General features: G+C 36.1%; 1 protein-coding gene across 5 annotated transcripts in view; it reads left to right on the forward strand.

Moving 5' to 3' along the window:
• SANBR (SANT and BTB domain regulator of CSR) overlaps positions 1-24,189 on the forward strand; it is a 61,403-nt gene that overhangs the window by 24,511 nt on the left and 12,703 nt on the right. For 4 of the 5 annotated variants that reach the window (XR_008700369.1, XM_055540214.1, XM_055540215.1 and 1 more), the window contains 8 exons: positions 1,959-2,045; positions 3,049-3,159; positions 5,964-6,087; positions 8,824-8,976; positions 15,159-15,304; positions 16,153-16,249; positions 18,009-18,041; positions 19,497-19,596. Coding sequence is in view for 4 of the 5 variants with exons in the window: in XM_055540214.1 (XP_055396189.1) it covers positions 1,959-2,045; positions 3,049-3,159; positions 5,964-6,087; positions 8,824-8,976; positions 15,159-15,304; positions 16,153-16,249; positions 18,009-18,041; positions 19,497-19,596 (851 nt within the window). In the remaining variant the exon portion in view is untranslated. The remainder of the gene's footprint in view (positions 1-1,958; positions 2,046-3,048; positions 3,160-5,963; positions 6,088-8,823; positions 8,977-15,158; positions 15,305-16,152; positions 16,250-18,008; positions 18,042-19,496; positions 19,597-24,189) is intronic. The other variant, XM_055540216.1, reaches the window with a different exon arrangement.

Genomic DNA, 24,189 nt, shown 5'->3' on the forward strand with positions numbered 1-24,189 from the left:
GACTGCCCCCCACCAGGCTCCTCTGTCCATGGGATTTTCCAGGCAAAAGTACTGGAGTGGGGTGCCATTGCCTTCCCCGTTGGATCTTGTTAGGTTTATTTAATATATTTAATATACTTCTTGGACATTCAGGTAGGATGGCAGGTAGATGTAAGTCTGAAGTTTAGGTCAGAGTTCAAGGCTTAAAATAAAAATATGAGTAGATGAGGTTTAAAGCCATAGAACTGAATGAGATTTCCTAGCCAGACCACATGTTCTCCACTGAACTGCAATGGCACCTTTAATCAGGAGACTGTATATGTGAGGTCTCTTTCTGGATTCTCCATTTTGTTCTGTTGATTTCTTTGTCTATACTTTTATCAGTAGGACACTGTCTTAATTACAGTAGCTTTCTAATATTTTTTTGGTATCTAGTAATCTAAAATTCTGGAGAAAGAAATGGAAACCTGCTCCAGTATTCTTGACTGGAGAATCCCATGGATAGAGGAGCCTGGCAGGCTACAGTCCATGGGGTTGCAAGAGTCAGACACGACTTAGCGACTAAACCACAACCACCACCACCAATCTAAAATTCTCCAGCTTTGCCATTCTCCAAGATTGCTATCTTGGTCATTTTATATCCTTTGCATTTCCATATGAATTTTATAATCAACCTGCCCATTTTCTCTTTCTTTTTCTCTCATATATACACACACACACACACATACACACACACCTGCAAATTTGAGGGTTAGTATTGAACCTGTAGATTTGGGAAGAGACATCTTAATAATACTGAGTCTTTCCATTCATGAACATGGTATAACTCTCTATTTATTTTATCAGTGTTTTATAGTTTTTAGTATAGAGTCATTTTTCCTTTTTTTTTAAGTGAAATTTATTCCTAGGCATTTGAATTTTTTGGTGCTATTATAAATGCTAGTTTTGTTTATTTCCTAATTATTAACAAGAGCATAGTGTAAAGACTTCCCAACATTTGGAAGATTCAACAAAGAAGAGTTAAGGAGCCTGAGAAGGAAGAGCCAGAGGGTCAAAGGGAAGGCAAAAGGAAAGAGGGTTTCAAAAAGGAGGAAGCAATTAAGTGTTCAAATATGTGTAATGCTGCTACCATGTAGAGTAAGATGAGGACAGAAATGTGGTTGATTGGATTTAAACAACTTTTTTCCAGATGTTTGCTCTGAATGATTACAGAAAAATTAAGTTCATGTCTAACATTATTGTGTTATGTGCGTGCTAAGTCACTTTAGTCATGTCTGACGTTTTGCAACACCATTGATTGTAGCCCACCAGGCTCCTCTGTCCATAGGATTCTCTAGGCAAGAATACTGGAGTGGGTTGCCATACCCTCCTCCAGAGGATCTTCCCAACCCAGGGATCAAGCCTGCATCTCTTACATCTCTTGCATTGGCAGGCAAATTCTTTACCAGTAGCATCTCTTGGGAGGTCCAGATTATTATATTATGCATAATAGTAAAGTATTAACATTTATTGAATGTTTAATACTATGTCTGACACTCTTTAAAAACACTATCTCATTTAACCCTCTTAAAATCTTATGCATTTGAAATTAGTAGCCCCATTTTCTAGATGGAGAAAATAAGTTTCAGAGATTTTAAGTTGCCAAAGGTCATGTATGAAATTATTGGTAGACCCAGGATTGTTAAACTTCCCAAATCCTCAATCTGAAATTTTCCTTAACAAAGAACTGAAAGAGAGGTAGACATCCACATGCCTCATTTTTCTTGTGAAAATTGATTCTTGATCAAGCAATTCTCATTAGTAGGTTTACTTAGAGCAGCAAAAAATGTATTATAAATTCCCACGGAAGGACTCTCTAAGGACTTATTAGTCTTATTTTCTATGTGTGCAAATAGGTCAGTGTTTATTTTCATCACTATCAAGTAATTTTGGTATCGTGGATAGAGAAAATTAATTTGTTGGTCATTTGTTGTTACTAGTAAACTTTTTTGTAAGAAGATTGAGAGACTGTTTGATCCTGAGTACTTGAATCCAGATTCTCGGAATAATGCAGCAACATTATACAGGTATATTTTTCTTTAGTATGCTATGTATTGCAGCTAAATTCTTTGATTTTAGTACATTTGAAATTTTCTTCTTGAATGTTTTTTGTATTGTCTTTCCTTTTTTTTTTTATACAATCTTAAAGGTTACTTTCCATTTACAGTTATTACAAAATATTGGCTATATTTCTTACATTGCATAATACATCCTTGAGCTTATCTTAAACCCAGTAGTTGGTATTTCCCACTCCCCTCCTCCTATTTGCCCTTCCCTGCGCTTTCCCCACCTATGACCACTAGTTTGTTCTCTATTAGTCCGCTTCTTTTTTGTTATATTCACTAGTTTGTTGTATTTTTTAGATTCCACATGTAAGTAATGACATACAGCACTTGTCTTTCTTTGTCTGACTTATTTCATTTAGCGTAATGCCCTCCATGTATGTTGCTGCCGATGACAAAATTTCGGTTTTATGGTCAAGTAGTGTTCCATTGTGTGTGTGTGTGTGTGTGTGTGTGTGTGTGTATACTCACCACATCTTCTTTATCCATTCCTCTGATAATGGACACTTGGGTTGTTACATATCTTGGCTGTTGTAAATAATGCATCTATTAACATTGGGGTGTATGTATCTTTTCAAATCAGGTTTTTTTTTTTTAATGTCTACCCAGGAGTGAAATTGCTGGATCATATGGTGGTTCTGTTTTTGGTTTTTTGCGAGCCCTCATGCTGTTTTCCGCAGTGGCTGCACCCATTTACATTCTCACTAACAGTGTACAGGTGTTCCCTTTCTCCGTATCCTCACCAGCATTTGTTATTTGTGTTCTTTTCAATGATGTCCATTCTGACAGGTGTGAGGTGATATCTCATTGTGGTCTTCATTTGCATTTCCTTGAGGATTAGATGTTGAACATCTTTTCATGTCTGTGTCGGCCATCTATATTTCCTCTGTGGAAAAATGTCTGTTCATTTCCTCTAGCCATTTTTTAATCAAGGTTTTTTTTTAATTGTATCTTTGTGTTATTGTAGATGCTGTTTGTGTAAGAAACTTTTAACAAAAGAAACAGAAAGAAGAATTCCTTGTATTCCTGGAAAAATCAATGTGGATCAGCATGGAAATATTATATACATTCATATAAGGTATAGTGAAAATAAAATACAGCTTCTTAAATGTGAATTAATGGTGTATTTATAAAGCAAAACTACTTCTAAAAGGAATGGGACAACATTTTTTCTTCATGTGATCCAACTTTGATTTAGAAAGATGGTACTTTCAAAACAAAGTTGTAAAAGTATATTTTATCTTGAAAGATGTTCTGATCAGTGCCATTAAAATGATTTTTCACTGATAGATTTCAAGCGTTATATTGAATTTGACAAGAGAACCAGATTTATTTTCAGATAAATTTTAGAGTGAGGCAAATTGTCTTTAAAATTGGATTTTTTGTATTTAGTCTTCATACTTCTTCAGTATTATATTAATGCATAGTTCTTTTTCATTCTCCTTAAGTTCAAAACTAGTTCTCATCCTGAGTTGGAGAGTAGGTGGAAAGGGTTATAAATAGGAATAATGTCTCAGGAAAACAAAAACTTTAAAATATATATGTGTGTTCTCTGACAGTATCCTACTGCTAGTAATTTATTCAGAGAAGTAATGTTGATTTATGAAAGCACTTAGTAAGGACATTGGTTGCTGTATATCAATAAAAAACAACACTCAAATGATTAAATGAACTAAAATATGTGTATTTGTATAAAACACAAAACATATTTTGTATTTGTATAAAACACATTTAATTGCTTCTGAATGTTCGGTCTTTGAGAATGTAAAAGAATATGTAGTGTGTGTCAGTTGCTCAGTCGTGTCCAACTCTTTGCAACCCCATGGACTATAGCCCACCAGGCTTCTCTGTCCATGGAATTCTCCAGGCAAGAATACTGGAGTGGGTAGCCATTTCCTTCTCCAGGGGATCTTCCCGACCCTGAGATCGAACCCAGGTCTCCTGTATGACAGGCAGATTCTTTATCATCTGAGTCACCAGGGAAGCCCAGAAGAATGTATAGTTGCATAGAGAATTGATAGTAAATTAAATAAGAAAAAAAAACAGGTTATAAAACAAAACTCAAGGGTCTTCCCTGGTGGCTCAGTGGTAAAGAATCTGCCTGCCATGCAGGAGACACAGATTCGATACCTGGTCTGGGAAGGTCCCACTGGCCGTGGAACAACTAAACCTATGGGCCACAACTACTGAAGCCCAAAGTCTGTGCTCTGCAAGAAGAGGGCCCACCACAGTGAGAAGCCCATGCACCACAACTGGAGAGTAACCCCCCTGCTCGCCACAACTAGAGAAAAAGTCTATGCAGCAAGGAAGACCCAGCACAGCCAAATAAATAAATAAACTATTAAAAAAAAAAAAAAAACAGAAACACGTTCATTAAATATTAACTGTGGTGTTACCTTTGAATGATAGTATTATGGATGATTTTCATTTGCTTTTTGCTTTTCTTCCTATATTAAAAATGTGCAGTACTTTTATTAAAGAAAAAACTGTACAAATGTTAATTTCATATTGTAAACATTAAAACAAATCTAGAGAAAAATATGACATTTGACTCTAGTATTAATAGCACAGTCAACATTAAAATGTTTCATTTTTCTCTTCATATAATAAAGGGGATATAAGCACTTGGGATTTTATACCTTTTTATCTTGAGACTTGAATCACCTTTTGAAAATTACTTCCATTTTGACAGCAATAACTTAATATTGCTGTATAAAAAAACATACTAAATTTGACATCTGTTTTGTTGTTTTATTAAAAGTATTTTTCCTGCAAGTTAGCTGTTAATGACATTTTTTTAATGTCTTTAAATAACTTAAAACAGATGTAGTTTGTAATAACATAATGGTGTTTTGTTGTATCTTGAACTAAAGACAAAAATAACAAAAATTCAAAAAGATTAGGGACTTAGAGAAGCATAGGAACTTGTTACATGTAACCATAGCAAATGGAGTTTTAAGTCTTGTCTGTTTATTTAAATTTATATCATTGAACTTAAAAATGTATATTACTGAGACCTGATTGTATATTACTTTATTACTCCATTACTAGAAAATAATTTTGAAAATAATGTACAGAACTAATACATTAATGGAGTGTTTAAAATTACCAATAAATTATGATATGTACAATTAAATATGTTCCATTTAGTGTCATATGCTTAAGTCCAAACTGTTAGCCTGCTTAAACTGTATTTATTATTAAAAGAAACTCCATACCCCTTTTTTCTTTGGGCTGTGCTGGGTCTTTGTTGCTTTGCACAGGCTTTTTCTAGTTGTGGAGGGCAGGGGTACTCTTGGCTGTGGTGTGTCGGCTTCTCACTGCAGTGGCTTCTCTTGTTGCAGAGCACAGGCTCGAGGCACACGGGCTTCAGTAATTGTAGCACGTGGGCTCAGTAGTAGCAGTGTGTGGGTTCTTGGACAGGCAGGCTTCAATTATTATGGCACACAGGCTTAGTAGCTGCAGCTTGCAGGCCTAGACCATGGGCTCAGTAATCATGGTGCATGGGCTTAGTTGCTCTGTGGCATGTGGGATCTTCCTGGATGATGGATCAAACCGTGTTACCTGCATTGGCAGATAGATTCTTAACCACTGGACCACTGGGGAAGTCCTTAAATTATGTTTAATTTATAATCCTTTATCTTGAGTAGTAAAATAATTTGGCATTCAGTCTGTGACACTTTTTTCTGTTGTCCACAGGAAAAAAACAGAATAAAATTCCCAAATGAAATTTTATCTAGCATTCAGTGTAGTCCCTTCCAATGCCATCATTTGGGGAGTATTCTTGAAAATAAGCCACAAATTTAAAAATATTTGTTTAAAACAAATTGTTTATATTGCTTACTTGTGAAATAATATAACAACTGAGGCTCTTTTCCCTAGAGATAAGACTTGGGATGTTCATGAGTATTTGAATAGTCTTTTTGAAGAATTAAAATCTTGGAGAGATGTATATTGGCGCTTGTGGGGAACAGTCAACTGGCTAACTTGTTCAAGATGTTATCAGGTGATTTTTTTTTTTTTAATATCCTGTTGTGTAACCACTGAGAGCAGGCTCTTTTGACATATGCTATTTAATTAGTTAGATGTGTTTGTACAATATCTGACATCTTTTTAAGAAACTAGTGGCAGAAGCAATGGTGCTATTAAACATTGCTTGCATCTGACCTCATTTCTCTTACTGTGATCTTCCTCTTTTTTATTTCCATTGCTGAAACAATCAATGACTTGATGAATTTTTATAAAGCCAACAGGTTTTTATATGATCTAATTCATTTTTTTCAATAGAAAAAAGATACAGGATTCTTGTTGCCTTTCATTTATTTCCAGCCAAACTGTTTCTCTGTTAGCCCATAAATTTCTTTAGAAATTCAGAAACACCTTTGCAGATAGGGTACTACTGAGATGTGCCCTTCTTGTTATTAATAATCGTGTTACCAAAAATGTTTTGTCCACTTCTTCTAAATGAAGGCTTAAAAGCACAAGAAAACTTGCAATTTGAAGGTATTTATAATAAATCCTTTTATAAAATAATTAGATCTTTATTGGTCACAGTCATTCCTAATTAGTCTTATGTATAAATTCAGAGTGTTCTGCATAAAATATTTTATGAATCCCGTAGGTCTCCCCGCCCCCTCACTTGGGTACTCATTTTCAATAGAAATAAGGCAGCACAGAGAGCAGCTTATTACAACCATCAGAGTGACATTTTTTTCAAACTGTAAGTTTCTTCCCAGTGACTCCCTATGTCCTCCCAGTTTTTAAAAGCTTGATTTATTGAAGTATAATTTACATACAGTAAAATATATCCTTTTTGTGAGGTTTGACAAACTCATACAGTTGTATAGCTAACACCACAATCAAAGCATAGACTACTTCTGTCATCCTTAAAAATTCCCTTGTGGCTGGTTTTAGTCAGTTCTTGTCCCATCTCAGCCTCTGATGGCCACTGATCTGTTTACTGTCTCTGTAATTTTGACTTTTCCAGAATGTCATATAAATAGAATCATACAGTATTTAGCTTTTTGAGTCTAGTTTATTTTATGTAGCAAAATGGATTTGAAATTTATTCACATTGTTGTATCTGCCCATTTGTTCCTTTTTAGCCTTAGGTAGTAGCTCATCAGAGGAATATACTACAGTTTGTTTATCCACTTACCAATGGAGGACTGCAGGTGGTTCTGGTTTGGGGCCATTATGAAGAAAGCATCTATAAACATTCCCATACAGGCTTTCATGTGAATATGTTTCTCTTGAGTATTTACCTAGAAAATAGGATTGTTGGGTTGTATGGTAAATGTAAACTTAACATTTATACCATGCCTAACAGTTTCCCAAAGTCCCTGAACCACTTTTTATCCTTTCCAGCTATGTATAGGCAGAGAAAGCAATAGCACCCCACTCCAGTACTGTTGCCTGGAAAATCCCATGGATGGAGGGGCCTGATGGGCTGCAGTCCATGGGGTCGCTAAGAGTCGGACAGGACTGAGTGACTTCACTTTCACTTTTCACTGTCATGCGTTGGAGAAGGAAATGGCAACCCACTCCAGTGTTCTTGCCTGGAGAATCCCAGGGATGGGGGAGCCTGGTGGGCTGCCGTCTATGGGGTCACTCAGAGTCAGACATGACTGAAGCAACTTAGCAGCAGCAGCAGCAGCAGCTATGTATAGGAGTTCCAGTTGCCCCATATCTTTTCTAACACTTGATATTGTCAGGTTGGTTTGGGTGTTTTTTTTTTTCCTACTTAATAGGTATATAGTTGTCCTCCCCACAATGGAGTGTCACTTATAATCAAAGATATCAGGCTCCTAAAACCTGATGTTTAGCATGTCAGAATGCAGAAAATTTGAAGGATTTTTTTCCCCTTCTTCAAAGCAAATTGAATATTGATTCATAATATTTAATATTTATTACAGAGAGTTTATAAACTCATAAAATAGTTTGTATGCAAAATACTTTGTATGAGTATGCACCTTATAGCTTTTACCAGTCTCAAAAAATTTTAATTGAAAGCTATTATTTGAAAATCATAATTGGAACTAACTGCTAAGAATTCTGAATTACAGACTATCTTTTGTGTTCAAGATCAGTGCTTAAAATTGTTCATTTTATTTTCTTTATTTTACCAACTTACAAATGTATCTGGACATAACTATTAGTCTTATAATTAAACGTCAGTAAGTTTTTCACGAGAGATTTAGTTACTCCATGTTTGTCATAGATAGAGTGATGTTAAGCATTTACCTTAAAAAATATGTCCAAGAATAAGGGAGGCAAAATTTTATTTAATTTTTTCCATTGGAGAACCTCTTTTGTGATTGGCTAATTATAAAATTAGATATACATCAAGATCAATTTAACTCCTCTGAAATTCAAATAGCATTTTTGATTTTGCTTTTTAATAGCTTTGTTGAGGTATTATTACATGCCATAAAATTCATTCATTTTAAGTGTACAATTTACTGATCTTAAATAAATTTGGAATTGTGCAACCATCACCACCATCCAACTTTAGTACATTTCCATCACCCCCAAAAGATCCTTTGCATCCATTTGCATCCACTCCCCAACCTAGTCTTACTTTTAACCCAAGGCATCCACAAATCTGCGTTCTAGCTCTAGAGATGTGCCTTTTCTGTATATTTTATGTGATGGAACATAGAGTATGTGGTCTTGAGTATTTTTGAGATGTATAATTTCACGGTGGGAATAATACTTGATTTTGTGTATTTCTTTTATTCAGACTTTTCTGTGCATAGAGTTTTCACACTGTCAGTATCACTCAGAGACAGTGATTTATCCTACTGCAGGAAGTTCGCTGAGTACTGTTGGCACTGGAATTTATCCCTGCTGTAACCAAAAGGTTCTTCGATTTGACCCCACTCAGCTTACAAAGGTAGATTTTGAAGGTTGCCGTTTTGTAATTGCAGTACTTATTAACACTTTGTATTTAAATATTTTCCTCTTTTATTGTTTTTAAAATGTAAATATACATTCATGTAGAAAAGATTTAACTACACAGGGAAGTGTAGTAAGAAGTAGAAATCTCATTTCATACCACTCCCTCATTCTACTTCTCTTCTTAAACTGTTCACAACTTCCCTTAAGACCTTGTTTTATACATTTTAGACACAAACTAAATGTTGTTTTTCACATTGGAAATAGAATCAGACTGTTCATCTTATTCTGTAATTTGCCTTTTTCACTTAACAGTGTACCTAGGTGATCATTCTGTATAATATTAACTGCCGTGTAGACTGTGTAGGGGTTAGGCTAGAGATAATGATTTGTAAGTCTTCTTGTAAATGAGTGATCATTGAAACCAACAGGTATAGGTGAACATAAAATGGGCCTGGGGGAGGGTGATACTGGCTTACGCTATCATTTTCATAAACCTCAGTCATCTCCCCATGTAATATTGTTCTTTGGGCTTTACTTCCATCACCAGTCACATACACACCTGGGTGTTGTTTTCGCTTTGGCTCCTTCTCTTCATTCTTTCTGGAGTTATTTTTCCACTTTTTTCCAGTAGCATATTGGGCACCGGCCAACCTGGGGAGTACATCTTCAGTGTCATGGCTTTTTGCCTTTTCATACTGTTCATGGGGTTCTCGAGGCAAGAATACTGAAGTGATTTGCCATTCCCTTTTCCAGTGGACCATGTTTTGTCAGAACTCTCCACCATGACCCGTCTGTCTTGGGTGGCCCTACATGGCACAGCTCATAGTTTCATTGAGTTAAGCAAGGCTGTGATCCATGCAGTTTGATTAGTTTTCTGTGATTGTGGTTTTCATTCTGTCTGCTATCTGACAGATAAAGATAAGAGGCTTGTGGAAGCTTTCTGATGGGAGAGACTGACTGTGGGAAACTAAGAAAAGCAGAAGATATTAAGAAGAGGTGACAAGAATACACAGAAGAACTATTAAAAACATCTTCATGACCCAGATAACCACGGTGGTGGTGTGATCACTCATCCAGAGCCAGACGTCCTAGAATGCGAAGTCAAGTGGGCCTTAGGAAGCTTCACTATGAACAAAGCTAGTGGAGGTAATGGAATTCCGGCTGAGCTATTTCAAATCCTAAAGGATGGTGCTATGAAAGGGCTGCACTCAATATGCCAACAAATTTGGAAAACTCAGCAGTGGCCACAGGACTGGAAAAGGTCCGTTTTCATGCCAAACCCAAAGAAAGGCAATGCCAAAGAATGTTCAAACTACCACACAATTGCACTCATCTCACACACTAGCAAAGTACTGCTAAAAATTCTCCAAGCCAGGCTTCAACAGTACATGAACCGTGAACTCCCAGATGTTCAAGCTGGATTTAGAAAAGGCAGAGGAACCAGAGATCAAATTGCCAACATCTGTTGGATCATCAAAAAAGCAAGAGAGTTCCAGAAAAACATCTACTTCTACTTTATTGATTATGCTAAAGCCTTTGACTGTGTGGATCATAACAAACTCTGGAAAATTCTTAAAGAGATGGGAATACCAGACCATCTGACCTGCCTCCTGAGAAATCTGTATGCAGGTCAAGAAGCAACAGTTAGAAGCGGACTTGGAACAACAGACTAGTGCCAAATTGGGAAAGGAGTACATCAAGGCTATATATGGTCACCCTGCTTATTTAATTTATATGCAGAGTACATCATGCGAAATGCCAGACTGGATGAAGCACAGGCTGGAATCAATATTTCTGGGAGAAATATCAATACCTCACATATGCAGATGACACCACCCTTATGGCAGAAAGGGAAGAACTAAAGAGCCTCTTGATGAAAGTGAAAGAGGAGAGTGAAAAAGCTGGCTTAAAACTCAACATTCAGAAAACTAAGATCATGGCATCCAGTCCCATCACTTCATGACAAATGGATAAACAGTGGAAACAGTGACAGAATTTATTTTGGGGGGCTCCAAAATCACTGCTGATGAATTTAAATGAAAAGACACATGCTCCTTGGAAGGAAAGCTATGACCAACCTACACAGCATATTAAAAAGCAAAGACATTACTTTGCCAACAAAGGTCTGTCTAGTCAAGGCTATAGTTTTTCCAGTGCATGTATGGATGTGAGATTTGGACTATAAAGAAAGCTGAGTGCCAAAGAATTGATGCTTTTGAATTGTGTTGAAGAAGACTCCCTTGGACTACAAGGAGATCCAGCCAGTCAATTCTGAAGGAAATCAGTCCTGACTGAATGTTCACTGAAAGGACTGATGCTGAAGCACAACCTCCAGTACTTTGGCCACTTGATGTGAAGAACTGACTCATTGGAAAAGACCCTGATGCTGGGAAAGATTGAAGGCAGGAGAAGAAGGGGATGACAGAGGATGAGATGGTTGGATGGCATCACCAACTCGATGTACATGAGTTGAGCAAGCTCCGGGAGTTGGTGATGGACAGGGATGCCTGGCACGCTACAGTCCATGGAGTCACAAAGAGTCGGACGCGACTGAGTGACTGAACTGAACTGAACAGTCATCTCTTATGAGTTATATTTAAGGAAAAGAAAACTGTGGCTTTTATCATTTTCTAAGACAATCCCCCTAAATAAAGGACTATGTACACAATTATTAAAATAAGTACTCACAATCTTTCCTTAAGATTAAAGGTTCTCAAAGAGAAATGGCAAAGGGAGGAAGGAGCTGGTGAATAATTTCCTCAGGAAGCTATAATATGACTCACTCCAGTGAAGACCCAAGGCCTGGATTATTAGCAATTTAATTAAACATTTTGGTAGTTTTCTTGGTTAGAATAAAGATTGCTTTTATGAAGGTTATATTTATAGCCACTGATTTAAGGTCCAAGACTACAGATTGACTAGTTTTGCCTTTTTTTTTTTTTTTTTTTAACCTTTACTGTATTCATAAACATGCTGGATCAAACAGTGTTTTTTTCCTTTCTGCTGCTGTTGCTGCTAAGTCACTTCAGTCGTGTCTGACTCTGTGCAATCCCATAGATGGCAGCCCACCAGGCTCCCCCATCCCTGGGATTCTCCAGGCAAGAACACTGGAGTGTGCTGCCATTTCCTTCTCCAATGCATGAAAGTGAAAAGTGAAAGTGAAGTCGCTCAGTCGTGTCCGACTCTGAGACCCGATGGACTGCAGCCTTCCAGGCTCCTCCATCCATGGGATTTTCCAGGCAAGAATACTGGAGTAGGGTGCCATCGCCTTCTCCGTTCCTTTCTACATATTTTGATTTTTATTTCACACATATATCTCTATAGTCTGGCATATTGGGCTCTGACGGGTTGAAAATTTTGACTTAGCAATTCTGTAATTTTAAGAACCATCAGAAACTTTTTCTATTTATTTGATCACAAAAATGTATTAAATTATGAATTTCCTCAGAAGACTTGTATACTATCATTAAAGATTTATTTACTATTTATTGCACTTCTAATGTACAGAAAGACTTTATTAAACCACCGGTGTGATTTCCTATACACGTCAGTGCCCCCAAAAGATTACTTAGTAATTATTTTTCCCATCATTTAGAACATTGGTTCTCAAACTTTTGCTCTCAAGATCTCTAAAAAAATCTTAAAAGCTGAGATTCCTAGAGAGCTTTGTTTCTGTGGGTTATATCTATCACTATTTACCATTGGAAATTAAAACAGAAAAAGTTAATTTTAATTAATTGAAAAAGAATAATAAGCTCATTACATGTTAGCATATTTTTATGAAAAATAACTATATTTTCCAAAGCAAAAAAATAAGTGAAAATAACACTGTTTGACATTTTTTATAACTCTCTTCAATGTCTGAATTAAGAGAAAACAGCTAGATTCTCAGATCTGTTTCCACATTGAGTTTGTGGGTAGTCTTTCTTAAAGGCTAGTTGCAATGGGAATCAAAATCAAGGAACTTTTCCTATTCTGCTCTCTCAAAATCCACTGATGTGGAACTTTGCTGGACATCTGGTGGTTAAGAATCCGCCTTTCAATGCAAGTGACAGAGGTTTGATCCCTGGTCAAGGAACTAAGATCCATTATGCCACAGGTCATCTGAGCCTGTGTGTCTCAGCTAGAGAACTCTCACACTCTAAAACCTGTGCTCCACAACTGGAGAAACCCCCATATGGGGTGTTTCCACACACTGCTATGAAAACCCAGCACAGCCAAAATAAATAAATAAATGTTCCCCAATCTGACCTATGATCCATGTGATCTCAATAAACATCCTAACAGGTTTTTTTAATCAGGAATGTTGCTAAGCTGATTCTAAAATATTTATGGAAATACAAAAGGCCAAGAACAGGTAAGAGACTCTCAAAGAACGCATAGGTAGAAGTACGGGGTTGGCCAAAATGACTTAGCAGGTTTTTCCATAACAGCTTAGGGATCTGAAAGAACTTTTTGGCCAACCCAATATCAAAATTTATTGTAAGTCTTGGTGATTATGACAGGGTGACATTGATGAAGATTAAACAGATGGACCAATACAAGAGAATGAAATACACTTGAACTTTGGACAACACTGATTTGAACTACGTGGGTCCACTTAAACCTGGATTTTTAAAAATAAATACATACTGTACTATATATATAATATGCAATTGGTTAAATCCATGGATTTTTGTACATATGGGACTCCTAGAGCCGTTTCCCCAGAGATACTGGGGAATTCTGTACTCGAAGCTACCTGGATACTTGACTGTGAGAGAGGTGACATTACAGAGCAGTGGGCACAGGATAGACTTCCCAGGAAGAGGCACTGGGACATTGGGACATCAAAATGGGGAAAAAATGGTCCAAACCAATCCCCTAAAAGTCTGTATGTGGAACTTACCTGGTAGTCCAGTGGTTGAGAATCCACCTGCCAAAGCCAGTGACACAGGTTCAATCCCTGGTTGATCCCTGGTCTGGGAATATGCCACATGCCACCGGGCAGCTAAGCCCATGTGCCACAACTACTGAACCTGTGCCCTAGAGTCCATGTTCTGCAACTAGAGAAGCCACCTTAATCAGAAGCCCACGCACCGCAGCTAGAGAGTAGTTCCTGCTTGCTGCGGCTAGAGGAAGCCCACTCACAGCCATGAAGACCCAGTGCAGCCTTAAGTAAATAAATAAATATTTTTAAAAAGCCTATATATGAGGCAAAGCTGATAAAGCTATTAAAAGATAATGCCACAAAGGAAGAAATTTTAAATTCAAGTACATTAGCTACATTAAATAACAAACTGAGGAGACAAGCTCACAGGTGGGACCAGATATTAGCATCATGTAGCTGTAAAAGGCTCATATTAAGATTTTTTAAAACTTGTACAAATTAATAGAAAAAGACAATAAGAACTTCACACAAGGAAGTTCCTCATTGTCCACTAAACATTGAAAGGATCTCAATCTCATTTTTAATTGGGGAAATGCAGATTAAAACCACAGTCAAATACCACTACATGCTCACCAGAATAACTACAATTACCAAGTGTTACCAAGAACGTAGAGTAATGAGCACTTTCATACACTGCTGTTAGTTATTTAATTTGGTGCACATGAGCACTTGTGTATCAGGAAACATGTTGAAGAATGTTCATAATACTACTACTAAGGATAGTTCCAAGCTGGAAACAAGCTACCCACCAACTATGGAATAGATAAGCAAATGATAATTATTCATATAGAGAAATACTGTGCATATATTCATAGTTACATGCAGTAACATGGTTGAATCACAAAAACATAGCATTAAAACAAATGAGACAAAACTAAACTGTAGTGTTTAGAGATGTATCCTTAAGTGGTAAAAGGATAAAAGTAAGGAAGGAAGTACCAAAAAACTTGAGATAGAGGTTATCCTTTGAGAAATAGGAGGTGATTTTGGTTGGGAATGGCCCTGTGGGAATCCTGGAGTATTGGCAGTATTCTGTTTTTTAGTGTGGATTGTGTTAAATGGATATTAGTTAAGGTATGCATTTATGTTTCATGCTTTTTTCTGTATAAGTAATATTTTTTCTTAAGAAAAAGTTTTAACTCATTCATGGGATGGTGTGACAGAGCAAAAAGGAACAGAAACCATCATCTTTAAAGGAATGTTTCTATAATGAACCAGCCTCTCAGATTTAGTCTTTTACACAACAGGGTTGTAAAGTAAAGGACCATATGGTTACTCTTCGTGATCAAGGTGAAGGTGAAGATTTGCTGTCCTGTCCAACTGCCAAAATACTGGATGATCTGCACAAACACAAAGATGTCATCCTTGTGCCTTTTGCTAGAGACACAATCAGGTGAGGTGAGGGAAACCCTGTACTGTAGCTTTATTCATTCAGTGGTTCCCATCCTAGAATCTTCTACCCCTAGTGCTTTCCCAAATCAGTAATGGGTAGTCCTTAAGTAGTTTGTGTTATTTCAGAAAGCCTAATTGAAATTGTGTTAGCTTACAATAAGAGCAAGCATGTGTTTATTTGATAGGGGGGAAAAAAAACTCAAAATATTGGAAGTCCAAGGGGAAGAGAAACTAATAATAGGAGTTCCTGGTGACTGAAAAGATGAAGCCCACAATCCAGTTTTTGAGGGTTTTAAAAAATGTTCCTAAGTTACTTGAGACCATCTTAGCTTGACTGATTGAACTAGAAAAAAATTGATGGTTGCAACAAGTTATCTTTGCATAGATTTGAACTTCTTAGATTTAGTAATTAATGCAGTCACTTCCATCATTCTGCAGTTGCAGTGGACTATCAGGTTGGGGGTAGGAGGACCCTCTAACAAAAGTTGTTCTCAAAGTAGTATCCACTATTGTAGCCTATTTTACCACCTGGCAGGTATGATGCTTGAGTGTAAGTGGTGGTCCCGCCATATGGGGTGACTTCTGCTGGGGGAATCACGAGATGCATTAAGAAATGTAAATGTTGAATGGCACACCTTGTACTTAAAAACTATATTTCTGAAGAACAGTTTATAGAACATTTGCAGTTAAAGCAGTATTGTTTGCATTTAAATTCTTAAGAAATTGGGGCATTCCCTGGTTGTCCAATGGTTAGGACTCTGTGTTTTCATTACTGGGTACGATGCAGGCAAAAAAAAGAAAGAGCTTAAAAATTAGACACTTCTTCCTAAAATGTCTTTTTCTTTAAAGTGATTCTAGTGGTCTCTGTGATGAAAAGGGTCTAGACTGTGATGTTTTACTGGAGCCAAATACACCATGGGGCCCCAAGAGTGGGGAGCTTAATGCTGTAAGTAGCTTGTTTCATTTATTCTTTCTTTCTTTTTTTTTTTTTTAATTTTATTTTTAAACTTTACATAACTGTATTAGATTTGCCAAAATATCAAAATGAATCCGCCACAGGTATACATGTGTTCCCCATCCTGAACCCTCCTCCCTCCTCCCTCCCCATTCCATCCCTCTGGGTCGTCCCAGTGCACCAGCCCCAAGCATCCAGTATCGTGCATCGAACCTGGACTGGCAACTCATTTCATACATGATATTTTACATGTTTCAATGCCATTCTCCCAAATCTTCCCACCCTCTCCCTCTCCCACAGAGTCCATAAGACTGTTCTATACATCAGTGTCTCTTTTGCTGTCTCGTACACAGGGTTATTGTTACCATCTTTCTAAATTCCATATATATGTGTTAGTATACTGTATTGGTGTTTTTCTTTCTGGCTTACTTCACTCTGTGTAATGGGCTCCAGTTTCATCCACCTCATTAGAACTGATTCAAATGTATTCTTTTTAATGGCTGAATAATACTCCATTGTGTATATGTACCACAGCTTTCTTATCCATTCATCTGCTGATGGACATCTAGGTTGCTTCCATGTCCTGGCTATTATAAACAGTGCTGCGATGAACATTGGGGTACTCATGTCTCTTTCCCTTCTGGTTTTCTCAGTGTGTATGCCCAGCAGTGGGATTGCTGGATCATAAGGCAGTTCTATTTCCAGTTTTTTAAGGAATCTCCACACTGTTCTCCATAGTGGCTGTACTAGTTTGCATTCCCACCAACAGTGTAAGAGGGTTCTCTTTTCTCCACACCCTCTCCAGCATTTATTACCATTTATTCTTTCTTTATAAAAACAACAGATGATATTTAATCTTTGACAGAAATATGATCAGTTTAAATTAATACTGCAATTTTCATTAATAGACATTTACTGACTATCATAACAAAGTGTTATGCTGAATTAACAGGACTATAAGGCTGATATTTTCCTTGCCCTCAAAGAATTAATAATCAAAATTTGGGGAAAAATATAGTCTTCAGGGTTTATTATGGACAAATAGTGATTTGCAGAATAAAGATCATATGAATGGGGTATTTCATCCCCTCTTAGTCCTATAAACTTTTTTGGTGTAAAATTCTCTTTTTTTAAATTGTATTCAGTAATGCATTTAGTTTTTCCAAGGTTTCAAAACTGAGATGTTTTTAAGGTGATTGGAAAGCTTTGATGCATTTGATTCCTGTGACTAACAGCCAGGGAGTCCCTCTTTGCCTGAGAACGTCCTGTCTTTGTGTTAGTTGAAGTAGCATTTACCTAAGAAAGTGAAATATTCCATGTAAAATGTTCTGTAAGCTTCAGATCACTATTAGTGTTTAATTATTGACATTTATTTATAAATTGTATATAAAATAGCAAATTAAATTTCTTGAATATCCATATATATATGGCTCCTTAATTTAATATAAAATATAAACATTAAAAAGTGAAATAATTCACAAAACAACATTATGTTATCTCTGTATGTGATTTATTTGTCCTGTAGAAATTACACTAGGAAATGTTGATTTTTTTTTAATTTTTTTTGTAGACATACACATCTTTCTCTATGCAGGGAATATAAAAAATTGTACTATATCATTTTTAGATGAGCTATTTCACACTAGAAGGGAGCCATACTTGTAACTTTCTCTAACTCTTCTATGATATCCACATGAAAATAAGGAGCTGCAATCTTAAGTATTAATCTCTTATTTGGCTTTTTTTATAGTTCTTATCGCTGAAAAACTGGACTCTGCAGCTGGTAAGTGAGCAACTATATTTCACTTTCATAAATCTTTTTCCCTACATCAAAGTTTAGTTTAATAGAATCTTATAAGTATCTTATTTTATAGTGAAGCGAGTAAAGTAAAAGTCGCTCAGTCATGTCTGACTCTTTGTGACCCCATGGACTATACAGTCCATGGAATTCTCTAGGCCAGAATACTGGAGAGGATAGTCTTTCCTTTCTCCAGGGGATCTTCCCCACCCAGGGATCAAATCCAGGTCTCCTGCATTGCAGGCAGATTCTTTACCAACTGAGCTATTGTAGAAAACCCTTATTTTATAGGTGTTAGTTAAATGTATGGCATCCTTTTCAGCATCTATAATTTTACATTTACTAAAAATATTGTTGGCTTCCCTCATTGCTCAGTTGGTAAAGAATACACCTGCAATGCAGGAGACCCCAGTTTGATTCCTGGGTTGGGAAGATATGCTGGAGAAGGGATAGGTTACCCACTCCAGTATTTTTGGGCTTCCCTTGTGGCTTAGCTGGTAAAGAATCCGCCTGCAGGGCGGGAGATCTGGGTTCGATCTCTGGGTTGGGAAGATCCCCTGGAGAAGGGAAAGGCTACCCACTCCAGTATTCTGGCCTGGATAATTCCATGGACTTGTAAAACAGACATATACTCCATTATCTGGCTGCATAACCCATAAGTTTTCTTAAAGGACTTTTTTGAAAAGTCACTTGGAAGTCACATTTAGAATATTGAACAAAACAACAAATCAGTTAAGTTCCATTTATTTGGATGGTTGATTGACTTACTGTTTTTTCTTGCCTGTTTGCCATTACTATGCCATCTGCCACCAGTATTCATAAGAATGGAATAGACATTGGTATCAGTGATAACAGACAGGAGGGTGGCTGGATGCACGAAACTGATGTGGATATGTTTAATCCAAGACCCCATTCACCCAGAGAATGTGCACGTGTACTTATTTGTTGTTTAGTTGCTAAGTCATGTCTGACTCTTTTTCAGCCTCATGGACTGTAGCCCACCAGGCTCCTCTGTCCATGGGATTTCCCAGGCAAGAATACTGGAGTGGGTTGCCATTTCTCTCCCCATTGCTTGTTTATGAGACTACATTAATACTGACAATTATTGTATTTTAACTTAATTTTAATAATCAAGGAAAATATTTTCAGTTGAGAAATAGGGTTGCAGTTCAGCAGATACTAAGTACCTATAATATGCCCATCACTCTGCTAGAATCTATGAAAACAGTAAATTTTCTAAATATTTCTTAGAATGTTATCCTGTCTTAAATGTAGAAATTCTTAGATCCATTTCCCAAATGTTGTGCTAGGCAGTGGTCATTTTATCAGCTTTTGTTTGGCTCATTCATCCAGAATAAGTAGATAAATGTGTTTGGAAGAATTCATTGGTGATGCGATAAGATAAAATTTTAATATGGTATGTTTTGTTTTTTATTTTAGAAACAACAGTCATTATTTTCCGAAGAAGAAGAATATACCACTGGGTCCGAGGTCACTGAAGATGAAGTTGGAGATGAAGAAGAAGTATCCAAGAAACAAAGTATGGATTTCTAAGTTGAAACTCATCTCACTTTTATAAGGAGGCTATATCCTGAAGGATTTAACGCAAGGGATGAGGAAGGGGCTTTATAAGTCTACATGCTAGGTTACAATGTGGAAAAAATAATAGAGGCTTCATCAAGATTCTCTAACCCTGACACTAACACAGAACACTTATAAAGTTATTTTTAAAAAGTGTGGTATACTAAGAAATAATCCTCCCCGAGTTTTCATTTCAGGTATAACTTAATGGGTTTCTCAAAATGTGTGACTACATCAGTATACCTGAGATGATTGAAATGCCACTCAAATGAAGCATTAGATAATAGTCATCAAAGTATGATTTTTTTTAACAATTAAAAAAACATTATTTTATACAACTGTAAAATGAACTTGTATCAAAATTTTTTTACTCATTAGAGTTAAAATGAGAGAACCAGCAGAGAAAAGTTAGGGTTAGGGTTAGGCATTTGACGACTCAGGTATTTATAGACATTTGAAAAAAGAATGTTAAAAAAAAGATTGCAAATTAGATACAAAACTGATTAATGTTCTACAGGGTAGCAAATCCATAATCTTTGGGGTTATCTTTCCTATTAGAAATAATTTGCATTTCTTTTTTTAAAAATAAATTTATTTTAATTGGAGGTTAATTACTTTACAATATTGTATTGGTTTTGCCATACATCACCATGAATCCACCATGGCTGTACATGTGTTCCCCATCCCAAACCCCCCTCCCACTTCCCTCCCCGTACCATCCCTCTGGGTCGTCCCAGTGCACCAGCCCCAACCAGTATCATGCATCGAACTTGGACTGGCAATTCGTTTCATATATGATATTATACATGTTTCAACGCCATTCTCCCAAATCATCCCACCCTCTCCCTCTCCCACAGAGTCCAAAAGACTGTTCTATACATCTGTGTCTCTTTTGCTGTCTCGCATACAGGGTTATCATTACCATCTTTCTAAATTCCATATATATGTGTTAGTATACTGTATTGGTGTTTTTCTTTCTGGCTTACTTCACTCTGTATAATAGGCTCCAGTTTCATCCACCTCATTAGAACTGATTCAAATGTATTCTTCTTAATGGCTGAGTAATACTCCATTGTGTATATGTACCACAGCTTTCTTATCCATTCATCTGCTGATGGACATCTAGGTTGCTTCCATGTCCTGGCTATTATAAACAGTGCTGCGATGAACATTGGGGTATACGTGTCTCTTTCAATTCTGATTTCCTCGGTGTGTTTGCCCAGCAGCGGGATTGCTGGGTCGTATAGCAGTTCTATTTCCAGTTTTTTAAGGAATCTCCATACTGTTCTCCATAGTGGCTGTACTAGTTTGCATTCCCACCAACAGTGTAAGAGGCTTCCCTTTTCTCCACACCCTCTCCAGCATTTATTGCTTGTAGACTTTTGGATTGCAGCCATTCTGACTGGCATGAAATGGTACCTCATTGTGGTTTTGATTTGCATTTCTCTGATAATGAGTGATGCTGAGCATCTTTTCATGTGTTTGTTAGCCATCTGTATGTCTTCTTTGGAGAAATGTCTGTTTAATTCTTTGGCCCACTTTTTGATTGGGTCGTTTATTTTTCTGGAATTGAGCTGCAGGAGTTGCTTGTATATTTTTGAGATTAGTTGTTTGTCACTTGCTTCATTTGCTATTATTTTCTCCCATTCTGAAGGCTGTCTTTTGTTGTGCAGAAGCTTTTAAGTTTAATTAGGTCCCATTTGTTTATTTTTGCTTTTATTTCCAATATTCTGGGAGGTGGGTCATAGAGGATCCTGCTGTGATTTATGTCGGAGAGTGTTTTGCCTATGTTCTCCTCTAGGAGTTTTATAGTTAGACATAAAAATTTGCATGGTAACATGAAACTTCACAGCATCTAGGCTTTAATCAATAGACATTTTTCTCTTTATATATTACTATATTTCACTTGCTTATATGTACTTTATTAAAGATTTTTTATTAGTACTTGTGAGGGATATTTGCCTGTAGTTTTTTTATGATGTCATCTTTAAATTCTGTTATCAGGTTAATACTGACCTCATAAAATCAGTTGAAAAATGTTCACTACCTTTTTCTGAAAGAATCTGTGTAGTATTTGTATTCTTTGGCCCTAAAATGTATGATAAAATTTAGCAGTGAAGTCATTTGGGCCTGGAGTTTTCTTTATATGAAGGTTTTTAACTATGAATTCAGTGTCTTTTATTAATATAGTGCTATTCAAGTTTTCTATTTCTTCTTCAATCTGTTTTGACTTCTTTCAAGGAATATGTCCATTTTATCCAAATTGTCATTGTCAGATTTATTAGCATGAGGTTGCTCATAGTATTTTCTTATCCTTTTCTATCTGAAGGATCTCTGGTGATATCCCTTTTTCATTCCTGGTATTGTTAATTTGTGTTTTATATTCCTTTTTTCTTAATAAGTTTAGCTACAGGTTTATTAGTTTTATTGATCTTTTCCAGGAACCAGCTTTTGATTTCATAGACTTTCTCTGTAGTTTGCCCATTTTATATTTCATTGATTTTCAGCCTTATATTTACTGTTTCGTTCCTTGAACTTACTTTGGACTTAATTTCCTCTTTTTTCTAGCTTCTTAACGTGGAAACTTAAATCACTGATTTTTTTACTTTATTTTCTAGTATAAGCATTTAAAACTATAAGACTCACTCTAAACACTGCTTTTTAACTATTTCTCATAGATTTTGGTATATCTTGTTTTCATTTATATTTAGTACAAAATATTTTCTAATTTCCCTCATGATTTTGTCTTTGACCCATGTATTGCTCAGTAATGTGTTTAATTTCCAAATATTTTCAGATTTTCTGAATACTTTTCAGTTGTAGATTTCTCATATAATTGCATTGTGATTTAAAAATGTACTCTCTGTGTTTTCATCTTGTAAGTTTTATTGACACATGTTCCAGAAGTGCATGAAAACTGTGTGAATTCTGCTGTTTTTGGTGGAATAGTCTGTAAATGTAGAGTGAAGTTGGTTTGATTTTCTAGTGCTCATTTTCTGACTACTTGTTCTATCAATTAGTAAGAGATTAGCATTGAAATCTCAAGCTATCATGTTAATTTATGTATTTTTCCTTTCAAGGCTGTCAGCTTTTGCTTTATGTATGGGTTAGAGCTTTGTAACTGGGCACATACACAATTATAGTGTATTGACTCTTTTATCATGATATAGTTTCCCAGGTGGCACAGTGGTAAAGAATCTGCCTGCCAATGCAGGAGACTCCAGAGACATGGGTTCAATCCCTGATTTGGGATGATCCCCTGGAGTAGGAAATGGCAACTGACTCCAGTATTCTTGACTGGAAAATTCCATAGAGAGAGGAGCCTGATGGACTACTGTCCATGGGGTCTCAAAGAGTCAAGACATGCCTGAGCAGCAGGCATGGCATGGCATAATGTGTGTTTGAGCTTTGTAACTAGGCATATATACATTTATAGTGTACTGACTATTTTATCATGATGGAGCCTTCTTTATTTATAGTAGAACTACTTATCTTAAAGTCTGTTTTGTTTAATTTTAACATAATCACTCTAGATTTGTTTTGTTTACCATTTGAATGACATATCTTTCTCCTATCCTTTTATTTTCAACATTCGGAGTTTTTAATTTGAAGTATGTATCTTGTAGATAGCATATTGTTGGGAATTGCTTTCTTGTCCAGTTTGACAATCTCTGCATTTTGATTGGACCATTTATTTTATTTATATTTAATGTGTTTATTGATATGGTTGTGTTAGGTTTGCCATTTTGCTATTCATTTTCTAATTGGCTCAAATGTTTTGTTTCTCTGTTTCTCCTTTACTGCTTTTTTTTGTGCTAAGAAAATTTTAGTATATTATTTAAATTATTAGCTTTTTAGTTATATTTCTTTGCATTTGATTGTTCTAAAGATTTCAACATGCCTTTTTAATCTATCACAGTCTACTTAAAGGTAATATGAATTACTCCAGGTAAAATATTAACATAAGAACCTTTAGAGAAGGGAACAAAGAAAAATATATACCTTTAGTCCTTTATATTTACCAACATGTTTATCATTTGTGTCTATATCTTTGTTACCATCTGATGTTATTTTCTTTCATTCATTCATTCATTCATGAGTGAAAGTCTCTCAGTGTGTCCGACTCTTTGCGACCCCATGGATTAACCAACTGAGCATGAAGGACTTCTTATTTGCTGTAGTGCAAGTATACTGCAAGTGTACTAGTGAATTCTCTTGTTTTTATTCACCTGAAAATGTCTTTATTTTGCTTTTGTTTTTGAAGTACAGTTTTCTCAATTTATAATTCTTGATTAACAACTTTTTTCTTTTAGCACTTCTTTTTAAATTTGGAGGATAATTGCTTTGTAATGTTGTATTGGTTTCTGTCATACAACAGCACTAATCAGCCATAACTGTATAACTATATATCTATATATTGCCTTCTTCAGCACTTTAAATATGTCATTTCAATGTCTTCTGCCCTCCATTGTTTCTGAGAAGTTAGTCCTTGTGATAAAAATTTTCCCCTGTTATGTATGTAATGTATACTTTTAATCTCGCTGCTTTCAAG

Source organism: Bubalus kerabau, chromosome 11 (assembly GCF_029407905.1).
Source record: "Bubalus kerabau isolate K-KA32 ecotype Philippines breed swamp buffalo chromosome 11, PCC_UOA_SB_1v2, whole genome shotgun sequence".
NCBI lineage: Eukaryota > Metazoa > Chordata > Mammalia > Artiodactyla > Bovidae > Bubalus > Bubalus kerabau.